Source organism: Prenolepis imparis, unplaced genomic scaffold (genome assembly GCF_030444845.1).
Source record: "Prenolepis imparis isolate NDT839.2.m4 unplaced genomic scaffold, iyPreImpa1.0 SCAF_8, whole genome shotgun sequence".
Classification (NCBI taxonomy): domain Eukaryota; kingdom Metazoa; phylum Arthropoda; class Insecta; order Hymenoptera; family Formicidae; genus Prenolepis; species Prenolepis imparis.
This window is the reverse complement of record NW_028141166.1, coordinates 594693-611677: the sequence shown is the minus strand read 5'-3', so window position 1 is coordinate 611677 and position 16985 is coordinate 594693. Positions and strand designations below refer to the sequence as shown.

Genomic DNA, 16985 nt, shown 5'->3' with positions numbered 1-16985 from the left:
ATTCAAAAATGACAATACAAAAACACTGTACAGAAATAGATTGGAAGAAAAAATAATCTCCAACCCAATAATAGAAAATAATCACGTCGATATAACTTGGGAAAATAAAATCATATATGACCGAAAATGCAAAAAAAGCGCTAGAAGTCAAAAAAATAAATATCAACGGAAAAGGAAGAAACAAACCATGGTTTACAGACAATGTAAAGACAGCGAAACAAAAGAGAGAAGCCTATCTTAAATACAGAAATCTAGGAACAACACAGGAATATGAGAAATACAAAGCAGTCAGAAACAGAGTGAATAAAGCAAATAAATATGATAAAAATGATAAAAAAGGAATATTGGGAAAAATTTTCACTTGAAATGGAAAACGATCTATATAGAGGAAGATCTTAAGGAATATATTAAGAAACAGGAAGAAAGCCATCAATGAGGAAGTACAAATAAGTGCTATTACATTAGAGAAATGGATATTATACATGCGAAACCTGTATGAAAGTCAGGAAAATGGCAAGGAGAAAATTCCTATGGACACAAAGAATCTCCAGAGAATCCCATGGACGAAGAAAGTATAACAAACGGAAGTAAACGAAGCAATAAAAAGATTGAAGAACAGAAAAGCTTCAGGACCAGATAACATCTCAAATGAGATGATCAAGTATGGAGGTCCCAAATTAGAAAAAGTGTTGACAACTCTATTTCAAAAAATTACTTTAACAGAAAGAACCACAGAAGAATGGAAGAAAAGCATCATGACACCAATCTTTAAAAAAAGAAAATAAAAACAATCCTTAAAACTATAGAGCAATAACTTTGCTAAATGCTACAGTCGAACTCGCTAATTTGAACCTCGCTAACCTCGAAAATCTCTACAAATCGAAACAATGTTCGTTTCCCTTAAGAAAACCTCTGTAAGTCGAAAAAAAATACAAGATTAATTAGAAATTTTTGGAGCGACGTTTGACCTTCGTAATTCGAATTTTCGAAAACGAAGTCTCTGTAAATCGAATCTTCAGAAACAAAGACTTTGTAATTCGAATTTTCAAAGACAAAGCCTCTGTAATTCGAAACAAACTGTTAATGTTTTGCATGTTAAATATTTGTTTAAACTTATCTAACATTATATACATTGTAAAAAATATCCTTAAATTTAATATATTCTTAATGTACATTTGCGGTCATTTTCATAGATTAATTTTATGTTATAGCTAAATATAAACAAAATAGCTAAACCTCTATAATTCGAACTTTATTTTAATACACCTCGATAATCTGAAAAACTCTATATGTTAAAACTTCTATAATTCGAAGAATTTTTCTCTTCCCTTCAATTTCGAATTAGCGAAGTTCGACTGTGTAATATAAAATTCTACATGCAGATAACAATACTAATCGGAGAAATAAGTACAGGGTACCATTTTACCTCGGGGGACCATTATAGACGGGTTTCCCCTACTTTTAATTAGAGCTCCTCTAGTAAGAGTTAAGACAATCCGCCATATATAGCCAAATTCCAGAAGTTGTTTACGCGCCAATTTTGAATTGATATATTTCACTTGAACATTTATTTATACAATACAAAAGATAAATTAAAAAGAAGGTTAGATACAGTATATAAGTATATAATTATCTACGATAAAAATGATCTAAAAATTGTACTTCTGAAAAAAACTCAAAAATGCTGTTAGAACAATATAATAATAATATAGGTATAGGTTATATATATATCTCAAGGATGAAATAATGAATCAAAAATGAATAATATAAAACAAATGTTTAATTTTCTTCAAAAAGTTTATTTTTATTTTTAACAGATTTGTATGTACAAAGAAAACCAAAACTTTTATTGCTTGTTATGACATTTTACATGTTTACGAAAATACTACTAGTGCAGCAAGAAGAACATAGGATATGTTTAAATAAGTATAAAATTAAAATTCTCTTTAGATCGCGAATTATTTTTACAAAAAATAGTTTAGCTAAACATTAATCATTTGAAACTAAATTAATATCTTTATAAATATCTAATTTTTGTTCATAAAAGCATATATAACAAATTTCCAAAATTATAACTAGTGATATCCGTAATCAGAACTACTGGAACTTTTAAAAATTAATTTTTCACGGAATTTGTGGAAAAATTCGAACGAATGTTCTTTAAGATCGAATATTTTGTTAATTATTGATTGGATCATTTTCATTCTTAATAATTTTCTTCAGAATTCTTGATTTACTAGTCAGAACTCTTGTCAGAACTACTGGAACTGTGATTAAATAAGTCAAAATTTCAAGTCCGTGCTACTATAATTACGATTTTTTTCAAAACTATTCTTCGAAAGTTTGGTCGAATGTAGTTTTTCGCAAACTATCAAGAACTCTTCATTATATGTAAAAATGTTATAATTAATCATCAGAACTTATTTAAAAAAATTTTTTTTATCCAATATCAAAAATATTTTTTATTAATCAGGCACTCTAATAAACGTAAAAACAAAGCAAATGAGCTATTCAGAACTATTCGATATTGATTTTTGATGAGAAGTTAGCACCCCCATTTTTTAAACTCAAATTTGAAACCGTTAATCGACAGAATTCTATTTATTAATAATAAAAAATTCTTAAATTTTTTAAGAAAAAGCCAGAACTCTGATCAGAACTATGAAAATTGCATGTCGGAGTATTAACTTCACACACCCACTACAGAGATCGAGTATTGATGAGTTTCTAAAAAAATTGAAAATGGAATTCGAAATAACTTCTGGATCGCTTGGATATTTTTTAAACGTGCTGATTGCACGTGACTTCAACGGTTTGATCTGTATTAGTCAAAAGGCATATGCAAAAAAAGTAATTCGGCAATTTAATTTAGAAGAAGCAAAGCTCATGTCAACACCGATCGATTGAGAAAGGCGTTTTAACAGAGGAAGTAGGAAGCGCTAAGCTGTTCTATATCAAGAAGCTGTTTGATGTATTTATCAGTAGCCACCCGTATTTGCTATAAACTATACAGGGTGTCCCGTAAAGACCGGATCAACGCTTGTAGAGTAAATTCCTAAGAGCTTGCAAGAATGGATACCTAAGATCATTTGGAGACTATTTTTCCTCAGCGAAAATGTCGAGGAAAGCCATCATTTTTTGCATGTTCCCAATTTTTGCCAGTATTTTGAAACGCTCTCGAGCTAAGCTACAAGAATATGTAATGGAAAATGGTGGTTTCCATTTAAGATATTAAAGATGACCTTCACGTGACCTTCAAACGACTATCCAAGATCAAACCAATGGCACCTTCTTATGTCTCCCTTCGAGTCAAATAACTTTTATTTAAAACATTTTTTGCTATAATGTGTACTTTCAGAAATAATAGCTTGTAACACTTTATGTGGGTCACCCTGTATATAAACAATATAAAATTTTAGGGGAAGTGATAAGTAAAACATTGTAATTTTTTCTTTTGTCTATTGTTCGCACTACCACAGTATATCCAGTAGCGCAACTCTCTGTTGGCGCCTTTGAAGTTAGTGTTGGTCAAAATGAAGTGCGCATGCGCGAAATAAGCGAGTTGTACAGTAATGTCATCTGAACTTTTCTCTTGCTCATTCTTGTTTGTTTTCTCTCTAACTATTGCCGCCAATTTCTGCCATCAAATGTACACATAAACATTTAAAGAGGGCATTTAAATAAGACAGAGAGAGACCGAAACAAGTAAGAGTGAACGAGAGAAAAGTTCAGATGGCATTATTGGGCAACTCGCTTACTTCGCGCATGCGCACTCCATTTTGGCCAACACAAAATCGAGAGAGTTGCGCTACTGGATATACTGTGACACTACTATGTGGTGCTCTCTTTGTCACTAAAGTTGACTAATATGTGTGTAAAAGAGACAGAGTTACTGTAACTGCGCTGTACTGCTAAAACTACGCACATTGTTTTGTATTGAAATCTTGTATTAAATAAATATTAATTTGTTTGTTTTTAAAAGCATATTAATATTTATCTGAGAAGAAAGACCACGTAAACATTAACACTTATATCTCAAAATAATTCATTCAAACAGAATGGGCAAATCTTTCCCAAAATTGTATCTGTAAGCAGTACCTTTCAAGCGTCTCGGCAGAACAAAAGGACTGATTAAAAAATCAATTTTGGACATATGTTTATATGAACTGTTTTTCTCATTTAGATAAGTAGAAAACATTCCTAAAGTAACGATCCATATTTATGAGACACTCTGTATGTACACGCACGCACACACGCATACAAAGCACTTCTTATGCTCTATTGCACTTATAACTTGAGTGATGAGATGTTAGCCACTGTAGCTCAATAACTGCTTTTTTTAGTTGTGGCATTCTAATGAAAACTTTTCATTTATCAGAACAATATAAACTATTAATACACAACTGCCACCAAATCCACTAAAAGCCATTTTCTCATAAGATTTGGTTCTTCTATCAAAATTGATATTAACATTGATGCCTAAAGACATTTATCTATTATATTGACATATTGTGCTTGAATGCGCAAACGTCGAACAATCTGATTAATCAATTTTATACACTTAACACTTATAGTAACGTATATTTGAATTTTCGTCTCAAAATGACTTCAGAAGAGTCTGTTATTAACGGGTATTATATGCGAAATCTGCGACACCCTGCATAGAATTATTTAAAATAAATGTAGAAATGAGAGAGAGAAAGAGAGATAGATTATTTAATCTCACTGTTCAATTGTAGGATTACGGTAGAGATTATTTAATAGGAGAGCGTCTCGAGAGCAAGGAAATGTCAGAATAAAGCAAGTCAGGAATTAATATGATACGTTAGCTTTAATACTGGATGGCCAGATATATATAAATGTACAGAACATAAGCCCGAGATAGGTAGGTCACAGAGCTTGCATAAATATAAACAGATGTTGTTTTGTCGACTGATCCTTCACAACTCTGCGACTGTTCGATATCGACTCGTCGTCGCGTAACTAAATTGATCGATCATGCGCAAACAATCTCATGTATCGCAGTCAGAACACGCGTGCCCCGAATTAATATAAAATACAAAGTTATCTACATAAAATAAAGTTATCTACATAAAATAAAATATTTAAAATTAATATTGAGTTATATACCTGAAAGTATTAGCTGACGAAATTGGACATTGTGTCAGATGTGGTACACCATCATAATATTGATATCCATTTTGAAAGATTCCATGCCAATGTATAGTTGCTTCAAGACCTTCGGCTTCGTTTTGTAAATCAATGATAAGAGAGTCATTTCTGCAAACCTTGAAAATAGTGTTTATATTTATATAAAGTGTCAAACTGTAATCAATACACTCAAATATTTTAAAAAGATATCTCAATATTTCTTTTCTTATTTTAGTTTCATATTTTATATTTATATTTTATGCTTTTAAGAAAGAGAAATAATTCAATAAAAATAATTTATGTTTAATTAAAAACGCATCAAAGAATAAAAAAAAGTATAGATAATTTAAAACAATTAAACTATGAATTTTTTACGTTAACGCAAACGACAGTAAGATCATATATAAAATTCACAACTATTATTTAATTTCAACATTTAACTTCAACAATTAAACTAGTATTTTTAGGATACGTCCCTGCTAAATTGGCAGACCTGGAAGTGTATAAAAGAGTTTGCCAAAGCTCCATTGCCTTGCACTAATATGCAAGGAACAATCAAGCTCCAGCAACATTGAAAATAAAAAAAGCAACTCATACCAAATATTGAAGAAAAGTATAAATTAAAAAAAAAATAATAATTTGCAAATGATTAATAAAAGTAACGAAAAAAACACTGTTAAGTGTATTGTTACGTCCTGCGGACTTCACGATCCTTTTCTCTTCCCCGATTTACGCAAATTCGCGTTTTACGAAAAGATTAATTATAAGACTCGAAATGGAAAACGTGAGACAGCGATTGCGAAAGAGCCCGACGCCAGACCGATGAAAAACAAGTGAGATTAAGAAACTTGAACAAATAAGCGACCGATAATTTCTTAACTATCTTAGACGGAAGAATAATAATGTCGAAATCTCTCGATTGACACATGATTGTCAACAAGTACCAAGGGCCGAAATGAAGAAACTATTACTCATCTAAGTGAGTAATACACGTTGTGTAAAGGAAAAAACACCGAAACCTGTGACTATGAGTCACAAAATGCATCCTCGCCCAAGAACTGCCCTTCGGACTACAGACTACAGGTGGGGCAGAGAACCTATATAAAAACAGGGAAACCTTCAGGAGAAGAGGTAGTAACAATTAACAATTAAGAGGTAGTCAGTTAATACTTCTGAGAGCGGAGCATCTTGCCGAAACCATCTCCAATCTACTATCGCAAGGTGATATCCAACCAAGACGAAAACTCCAAGTGGCTTACCGCACCGATCCAGCATCATCGCACGCTCGGTTGCTCGCTTTCTCTCATCTTACACCGCAACCTATAAATAGTAAGTCGACTAAATTTTTCTTTTACATCCATATATTTGAGACAATTCTCGAACTCAGAACTTTAGAAGCCTTGTTACTTTTATTAAGTCTCGCAGCCACTTAATCGTCTTCTTTTCATTTCTCGCATTAGTGGCGGAACTTGCGAATTCTTTCATTTATCCTCTCCAAGTATTATAACTTTATCAAATATATAACTAATCTAATTAAATAACTTTACATTTACATAAGAACAAAATACATGCTAACGACAAGTCATAATTAAAATAATAATAATAATTAATATTATAAAATTTAAGAATTGTTTCAAAACAAGTTATTCTCCTGCCGCTATTATTTTTTTTGGTTCACTCTCTTGTGAACGATAAATGGGAACGTCACGTCTGTAAACAAGCTATCGCGAACCTAGTAGTAACTGACTCTAGCTCGTGGCTCAGTAACTGACTTCAAATGCGATCGTCATTAATATAATATAATGACGTCACGCTCACACAACTACTCATGGAATGTGGTATCCGTCAAATATTTATAGAGACTATAATTTAATTCTTTAAATCTAAATTTATATATTCCTTCGAACCTTTTAATTTTGTTATAATTAATTAAACAAATTCAATTAGAACTATAATAAAGAATGTTAAATTTATATTCATTTATTAGTTTGAATAAAAATTAAGTCTTAACAAAAAATTTAGTAACCGTCCTTTAAAACCTCTCTTCCTCTCTTCCACTCTCCTAAGATCGCACAAGGACCTGTCCTGTGTAAAAGGGATTAAGTTCCCTTACCGAAAAAGGACCACCGAGCGAACGCCCGAGATAAACAAGGTAAAAGCGACTATTTCAGCCGTTGACCTGTTATCGGGCTCGACAGTTTGTTCGACTTGAAATCTGATTGATTTGGAGAGATATTTGTTACGACCTCCGTAAGGCCTATCCTTCCCGCAGGCCAGGACGTAACTGTATATTAATAGATATACAAACTAATAAAATATATAAAATAAATTAGAGAGTACACAGATAGATTAAATATGCAGGTAAGGATAACATCTGGATAAAAGTAGGAATATAAGGAGAGTTCTAACTCGGGTCCTACGAGGGGGCAGTGGGATCTCCGAAGAGAGGGGGTCGCGTTTTATTTTTTCGCGTATAAACAAAACAGAACTTCCCCCCTCCCCCCCATAAGCTATGATTCTTCCACACTCCGATATCCGGCCACTCGAAATTTATAAACAGAAATGAGCACCGATGTCGGTTGATCTGAGGGATGGGGATCTTGGGAGCCGCACGCGTCGAGACATGTTTTTCGCGCGCATAAACAAAACAGAAGTGAGCGCCGATATTCGGCTGCTTTCGCAGTACCTCCCCCCTCTCCTCCCACATAAGCGGGAGCGACGATTCTTCCTCATTGTTTAAGAAGACTTAGCGCCGATGTTCGGCCGCTCGAATTTTATAAACAGAAATGAGCGCCGACGTCCGGTTGCTTTATGTCATAAGCGATAACGCGATGAAAAGAGATCACCTTTCTGAGATGTAATTAAGAAGAATTAACGCCGATGTTCGGCCGCTTGGTGCCATAAACGATAATGTGACAAAAGGGGAGGTCACCTTTCCAAGGTGTAATTAAACAATCGATCATACGTTAAACATGAAGAGAGGAAGAAAGGATTAGATGAAATATAATGAGGACTGCTGTCGCGTCAAACCATAGTACGTGATTTGAAAGCGCACAGATACGTCGGTCGAAAAGCGGTTACTTGTTGCAAGTGCGCCATAGAAGACTGCAAAGTGATTTAAAAAGTGTGAAAAAAACATGGAAAACATCGAGCAGACTGAATACGACCTGTTGGAGCGGTCCCATCAAGTCGCCACTTTGGGCGAGTATTTTGCATGGGCGCAGCGTTGCGAGGAATTTATCAAACTGCTTGAAGAAAACAGCCGTGTCAAGCGTCCGCGACTCTCGATCGGAAATAGACAATCTTTGGTGTCTAGAATCGCGCGACTCGAGGAACTAATAAATACAGTCTATATGAATTAAATAACATTGTCCTTATGTATCCAAGAGTTATCAAATCCCAGCCATTTCACGTAAATCTCGTCATCCCTCCTGCGCAGTACTTTCTGCACGAGATATATGTCCGGATAATTCGCGCGATGCAACTCGTGCTCGTAGAACGCTCCAGCGACAGATTTTTTGCGATAGTCTTCGAGTAGATAGCTTACGGGATTAGTACGCTGCACTTTAACAATCTTAAACACCTCGGTTGTCCAATTTGGTGTGTAACTCTTCTCGAAAAGTTTCTTGTACTTGCTAACGCGGACCGAATCACCTACTTTGAACTTTGCCGTACCCGCAATATTTATGCAATTGTACACAGTAGCCAAAAGTCTTTCAGCGATCGCGGGGGTGGTCGGCGGGTCGCATGCCAATTGTTCGATTCTTGTGCGCGCTGTAATCCGATACAAGTCGCGGCAACGCGTCGATCCACTTGTAAGTTCCATTCAGCGTAAACATCTTCCACATGTCGTTCTTCAGCGTACGATTAAATCGTTCGACGATCGATGCCTTCAATACTGAATATGTAGAATAGTGATTGATGTCATGTTTTTGCATAAACCGTTGCACGTCAGCATTGTAAAATTCCTTCCCCAGATCGGTTTGAATGTTTTTCGGGCATCTCTTGCTATCTCGAATTATCGCGGCGATAGCGTCAGCCGTCTCGCTTCTGCCTTTACTCTTGAGTGGTACAGCCCACGCGTACTTGCTCAACACATCAATGACGGTGAGTATGTAGTGGTAACCTTAGTTGAAACGAGAGTATGAACGCATCTTGACGATATCAGCTTGTCACAGGTCAACGTATCCTCGCACTATGACATGTCTTCGGGGAAAATTTTTTCTCGCCGGCGCATGCAGTTCGTTCACCAACTGCTGTCTCTCTAAACTATGCTGTTTCTTCACTTTGTCGGTTTTTCCCGATCGCCGTTTGTTGTTTGTTTTATCATTCATTTCCGTTTGTTGTTCAATAGCTGTTCTTAATCGTCCGCTACCGTTCGATAGCTGTTCTTGACCTGTTCGTAGCTGTTTTTGACCCGTTCGTAGCTGTTCTTGACTCGTTCGTAGCTGTTCCTGGCCCGTTCTCGAGCTGTTAGATAACCGTCCGACAGTCGTTCCTGAACTGTTCGTTGTCACTATGTAGCCGTTCGTAGCCGTGTCTGGGCCGTTCACTACCGTTCATTGTAGTTTAATAGCCGTTCGATAACCGCTTGTAGCCGTTCGATAACTGTTTGTAGCCTTTCGATAGTTGTTCGTAACCAGTCGATAATCCCTTCTAGCTGTTCGATAACTGTTTGATAGACGTTTCTGAACCGTTCGCAGCCGTTTCTGACCCGTTCACTGTCGCTCATTACAGTTTGATAGCTGTTTCCGAGGTAACGTTATTCACACGTTGAAGCTCGTTTATCGCAGTCTGTAACTCTTGCACATCCTTCTCGAATGCAGTCAGCTTCTCGTCTGATTCTTTCTGTCGATTCATCAACGTTTTAACGTACTATTCCACGTACAGTTTGTTGACAGCATCATTGTCAGCCTCAGGTTGCGCACACGTCGAATCTTGCGCGATTTCGCGTCGTAGTCTGTAGCGACGCGACACAGAGCGTTTCCGCGCACGTAACTTCTCACCAATCTATCCCAATGATCGCTTGTGCCGTTTGCATCATTTCTCTGTTCAAATAATCCAAATTTGTTGATAGGCATTTTTTCGATGCGAATGACGTTGATCGACTGATTAGTATTGTCGAGAGCTCTGCGTCGAGCAATCGTAGCCAATCCACTAGCTCGTTGGGGTCGTCCCAGTGCACGTAATCGATCTTATTGTCGGTTAGCGTCATCGCTTGAGGCATGAATACACCCTTTCCAGATTTTTTCGTTTTCGGTTCGATTGACATCAACGGTGCGATTATTTGTTTGTACTTGTATCCCCTGTTGCTCCATAATTGGCCTTGCGCATTATATTTGCGTTTATGCGCGTTCGTCGCCAATAATATGCTCTTGTATTTTTGCATATCGTCTTCCGTGTAAATAACGTCATCGGGAATCCTCTTGAAGATCAGCTCGTATAATCCTGTACCAATGTACTTCACTTTGTCTATAATTATAGAATCGTATTTGTCGATGTCGAATCGTTTGTTACCGAGCAACATTTCATCCTTGTCAAAATAGACACCGTATACGTGATAGATCTCGTTTTTTTCGTCGCCACCGAGGAGAGCGCTCATGTATTTTTGTCCCAGTGGCCCCAAGTGCTCTCGCAACATTTCTTGACCTTCCGACATTTGTAACACGTTTCGAACGGATGTTTCCAGTGAATTGCCTGTGGTTTCGAAAACATTTTCGTTTGCGAGTGATTCGGGAATTGTAAATGGTACGATTCTCGTTGTCGCAAACTGTGCAGAGGTGGATGTAGTGTAGAGTCTGTGTAGAGGTTATCGGCGGTTCATCCAGTAAAAATCCGTCCGATGTACGTGGCGTCGATGAGTGAATTGTGTTTGGCCGTTTTCTCTTTTTCGGTGTCGCATCTTCTTCCTTTTCGTACCGTTTAACTGTGGGTAACGTTTTAATTTTCACGTCAGCGTTACTCTCCGGTTCGTTTTTCACCGCGATCGAGCTCGCGTTGTCGACAATCTTTTGTAGCGGCTCGATAATAGGTTTAAAGTGAGTCTTGACCGCGATATCGTCATCGATCTATCCGGTCTTTAAAACACGATGTTTCTTACGGATCGATTCGCTCGTTTTCACAATCTCTTTCGCAATCTTTTCACGTTCGCGAATGTTATCGCTCATAGCCATGTCGGCAGAGTGCTCGCGTTTCACGCGACCGAACACAGAATATCGGCAGCGACTAATTGTTTTGCGGTATCGCGAACTCGTTAAATCCTTTTCTATATCGCCCGTTTGTAAACGAGCAGTCCTTATCTATCACAAGGAATTCATACTTTTGTTGCCAATAAATACGATATAATTTACTGAAATCCTTGTACGACATGTCGGTATTCACGTGATCATTGTACACGTGTTTCAAGTTGGTACCGTCCTGTTTAAACAACATCAGTAAGTTCGCGTTGTCGCGTATAAAATGTTTTGGTATTCTCGCGTACGTCTGACAGAGATAGAATCAGTCGACGTTCGAGTGGCGTCCCATTGAGAAGTATTCTCTTATTGTATCTTGCTTGTCACACGCCACGTCATCAAAGACGAAAATCGAGTTTGGACGTGCCTCGTTTGGTGGAATGACGTCACTGTTATTGGAGAATGTAAAGTAGCCGATTTCGTTGATCGACGTCAACAAATTCTCCAGATACCGATATTTCGGCTGTTGCAGTGACTTTGAGTACACTTGCACGTTTTCGAAGCAAACCCCGTGCGGGTTTTCTATCGAACTAATCAAGACATTAGTTTTACCGCAATTCGAGGGGCCGCAAACAATCGCGCGTATAGTAGTCGGTAACATCGTACCGTGTCTGCGCATCTCCACGTTGTCTCCCATCGAGCGTAATCTGTCGTCGCAATTCGTCACGCGTATCGTCAAAGGTTGTCGCACGAATTTTTTCTACTCCCCGATTGGATCGAACGCCTGCCTATTTATAGCTGCGCGGAATCACGAATCGCTCAGTAACGAAAAAATGTTTGTCCTGCTGACAAGTGCTTCCGATATTCACGGTTTAAGCGCCGAACAGCTGCAATTTGTGCCAAAAGCAATTTTATTGCGAATCTGTGAAAATCGCTTCCTCTACGTGTAGAACAAGCTTCTGGAACACATAAAGGCGAATCCAGAGATTCAGGCCCGTCGCCGTTGTTTCGAACATTACAATCGACTGTGGCAGCGAACGCACATCGACGTTCCAGCGCCGATGATAAAGGATTGCAGCGAATGTCAACGAAAATAGGTAGAGGCATATCAAATCACGCGATGAACGCACTTCCGATCGAATTCCATATCCCCCGGCTATCAGTTTTGCGATCCGGGCACGCGGCTACAGAAGCGATTAGCCAGAGGCGATCGAGGTATCAACCCATTGGACGCGGCCGTGAACACGATATTGCGTACTCTCAGAGCAACGATCTCACCAAGAGACACGTGGCGCATAAGGTACTCGCCGAGAAAGCGCGAATTAGCATCGTTACGAGAGATTTGACTCTCGGTGAAAGAGCCGTCGCCACAGCTGTCTAGGCAGCGATGAAAGCCAAGACGAAGCTCGGTATGGGCCTGAAGACGACGAAGACGAAGAAACGGATACTGATTGGTGGAGCGGCTGGCGTAGCAAAGATGGTAAACGACGGAAAAGCCTCGCAACAGTTGCAAAAGATGTTACGTCAGAATCGCGCCATGGAAGGTCACGGACTGTATCTCGCTCCATACAAACGCGGACGAGGAGTTTCAAGGAGGAAAAAAAACGTCAAGGAGACGCTAAAAATGCCAAAGGGTGAATCTACCGACGTACAATTGCTGCAACTGGCAAAACGTATGCGCATTCCATACTTTAGAGGTGTTTTCATGCGTGATTCGCTACCGATCGGTGGTATATATCAAAACGAGAGCAGCATCGTAAATTTGGATAACGCTAAAGGACCAGGTACTCATTGGGTGATGTACGCAAAGAGGGGGAATCGCGCTATATATTTCGACAGTTTCGGCAATCTTCGACCACCGAATGAATTGGTGCGATATTTCGGGCGGAACGTGACGAAGATACAGTACAATCACACACCTGTTTAAACTTACGATCAGAGCATCTGCGGACAATTGTGTCTGCAGTTTCTCCGAACGGTCGATACATGCGAATTTAAAGACAGACATTGCATTATTTAACTCAGTATTCGTTAAACAGTTTTGTCGATATGTCTATGACATTCACGCTGACTGGGAAGAGTAGCGTCCTCGCGGCAAACTACTTTCGCGCCATAGATTTGAGCGACGATGAATACGAACTCGGTCTAGCGGATTTTGAGACTTATCACACGATATCAAACGTGAATTCCTCGAATAATAAATTTTACTTTGGTAAAGATGACGCGAAAATTATGATTCCTGAGTTTTTGAAACATGTAATTTCACGGAGACGTCCGCGACATGCTGTTTGTGATGACGATAAAAATACATTGACAATGGGGATTTTGAAAATGGAGAATACCCGATAGTGCTCCGCGCTAATTACAATACCATGAGAAGTGAGATCAAATGCGCCTACAGAATAAACTTTAGCAAGCCCAACAACATTGGAGCATTGCTGGGATTCTCGAACCGTATACTGCAGCCGCGAAAATGGTACGAGTCGGACATGTCGATTAACATTATCAACATAAATATTATCCGCGTAGAGTGTAACGTGACCGCGGGCGCGTACAGCAACGGCAAACTCGTTCATACGATACATGAATTTTCACTGAGGGTACCACCAGGATATAAGATATCGGAAACGCCGGCACAGATCATTTACTTGCCGATCATCGCGCGGAGCATTACGGATTTAATCTTACGCGTTGTCGACCAGGACGGACGATTGCTCGATTTTCGAGGAGAGGAGATCACCATTAGATTGCATGTATGACGGCGACAGCAATAACCTACGTGTGCTGCGCATGAGATGCTCGTGTTGAACGGATCAAAAGACGCGAGAGATAACACAATCTTTACGAGGCCAGCGACAACAACGTCAACATTTGCTAATATCCAATCAGCAGGTTGCGCAAAGAAAAAGAAACTCAATACATTGAACGTTGCGTTTTTACAATCTTTAGGATTCGCGGTGCGAAATATCTGAACAATGACCAACATCCTCAACATCGGAGAAGATTGCAAAACGCATCGTCAAGATTGAGACTCACACGTACAACCCGTTCGCCAACGCCACGTTCGGACACAGTGATGAGATAAGAATACCCAAACAACAACAGGATCTGTATACGTTGCCGTTTGACAGTTTTCTATACATCGAAGGGGAATTAAAGATAAATAGACCAGCTGAAGGATCTAATGTGATATTGGGAAATAATTGCGTCGCATTCATGTTTGATGAGATTCGATACGAACTCGATGGCGTGGAGATTGATCGCAACAGAAACGTAGGAGTAACAACTGCGCTAAAAAGCTATGTAACGATATCATCCGATAGAAGCGTGATTATGAGAAACGCCGGCTGGAGTGAACCGACTACTGTGAATGGATACTTCAATTTTGGGATTTCGCGAGGATTACAGACGCGTGGTGATTAACGCTCGTAATCATCGATTGTTCTCGACAAAACGAATCGATCAAAAGCGCAACCGTGGATGTAAGATTGGAATTTGAGTGTAAGGAGAACGTGCCGATGAATACCACTGCCTCATAACATACTGTCTCATCATACATGATCGTGTGATCCAGTACAACCCGTTGACCAACGTTGTACGCAAAATCACCTAAGTGTTTGCATCAATTTAGAGAGGGGGAAAAGGAGCAGGATATAAATCAAAGTGTTTTGATATGGTTGTAGAGTTTCCTCATTCCTCTCGACTGACTCACATCGAAGAGAGATTTCATCATGTCTGTACCAATCTTTGTCGATCTGCAAGGATTCATTGTTTCGAACAAATTTATTGCAAAGGAAGTGGCAGTACTGAAAAGGGGAACTGTTCTCGCGCACTACATTTTTAAGAGTCCTGTACCATGGTATCTTCTTACAAAATCTGAGAAAACTCGGGCTTTATGGTTGATGATGAATCATCATGGACTGCATTGGGAGGATGTAATCGTTGCGTACAGCATGGCGAAACGATTGATTACAACGGCTGTGATTGAAGATGATGTAATGCAGTCTACTGTATACGTTAAGGGATGTCAGAAACGAGAATGGTTAGCTGATATGCTCGGTGACGATGCGAGAGAAAACTTAATCATCGAGACCTTGGATGCTGATTACGACGATATCGAGTCTCTAAATAATCTAGATGTTAAGAACACTATGCGATGTGGAAAACATGTTAAGAATTGTGCATTACAAAATATATTCAAAATATTTAACTGGTGGTCGCAACGCCAGAAAGAATTGCAAGATTTGGAAAAATAAAATATTTAAACATTGATGTGTTTTATCTCTTATTCCCCTTTTCCAATCCTTTGCTCGCGAATCGTTTCTAAGAATTTTTTTTTCCGAGCGCCATTTTCCCTTCTCCTAAATTTCATAGCACATTAATCTCCCACCACATTTACCCCCACTACTTTAAAAAAATAAGCGTCATGTATACTCGATTAATTTCTTTATATGATCAGTGTCGCGTTAACCGTTCGTACTGGTGGTTTCACTTTAATAACGTAGAAAAAATGTACTCTACCGAAAGAAGCAGCGTTGTCGGCAGACATGTGAATAATTACGTTCCGAGTTGTGACAAAACTCCATCGTTTGAGAACAAATGCGACAAGTAAGTTTAACTTTTTCTATTTTTCTATTTTATATCTTTATATTTTTTACTAATTATATTATTTTTAAACTAATTTTATTTTCACAGCATTTCGTTGGAGCGTCGTGCGGTTCGTATACTAGGCAGACGATACGCATTGACAGCTACCGAATTCAAATTCCTCGAAATTGGTATCAACGTGGGTCCACCGAGTTACGTGGAGATCATTATAGGAGATCATCGAGGAAAGGAACTAATATTATCTCTCGAAACATGGAAAGGACTCTACGAGCAACGTCACAATATTTAGAATTTCCTTCGCAGCGACTCTAAAGGTGTCTACAATTTTATAAACGTTGGACCGCTAACAGTACGAATTCATACAATTAACGACGCCAAACTCATAAGTCTCGAATCTTCAAATGTACGCATGATGATGATCGAATCGATGTTACATTGTATGTTCGATCTCGATCCATGCATTGATATAACTTTTGATCGATTGGTTAGAATTACAGAGACGGTCGATGTCAAGTTTACACAATTTTCTAATATCGCGTCCACTGTAACGGATAATAAAGAAGTATCAAATATAATACGCGCTAGCAACGCCTTCAACAAGCATCATCTTATCGATTGCGAGCTGGCAACTTTAGTTTTTAGTCAAAGAAATATGTAAAAGAATAATAAAGAATTTTTTTAAGTTTAAATTATGATGTAATTTCTTTGCACGCATTTCCCATTCACACTCTCTCTCCCACTCGTAAACAGTTCCCTAGCTATCATATGTATAGCTCCCAATAGTTGTGGGGTCCTTGCGGGGATGATGTCATGTGGGAAAGGGGACTGCGAGGCTAGGGACCGCGAGGCTAGGGACCGAGAGGCTACAACCGCCTCCCCAACAAAAGGGAAGAAGAAGAATGTAGAGGAGGCGGTTAGAGAGGAGGGAGACGCACCCTCGGAGACACCCCTCACAAGCCCGGCTCCTAACCAAGAGGAGCCCATGGAGAGGAGAACTCTACGGGTGCGCACCAAACGGGAAGAGGAAGAAAAGCTTCCCGAGGGTGGAGCTAA

General features: G+C 38.7%; 1 protein-coding gene and 1 pseudogene across 2 annotated transcripts in view; one reads left to right on the top strand and one right to left on the bottom strand.

Annotated features, from left to right (window-relative positions):
• Positions 1-16985, bottom strand: part of LOC145939355 (multicopper oxidase 3-like) — a 174480-nt gene that overhangs the window by 116231 nt on the left and 41264 nt on the right. For both annotated transcript variants that reach the window (XM_083043613.1, XM_083043614.1), the window contains exon 4: positions 5131-5288. In XM_083043613.1, the coding sequence (XP_082899739.1) occupies positions 5131-5288 (158 nt within the window). The remainder of the gene's footprint in view (positions 1-5130; positions 5289-16985) is intronic.
• On the top strand, positions 15230-16590 carry LOC145939834 (uncharacterized; annotated as a pseudogene).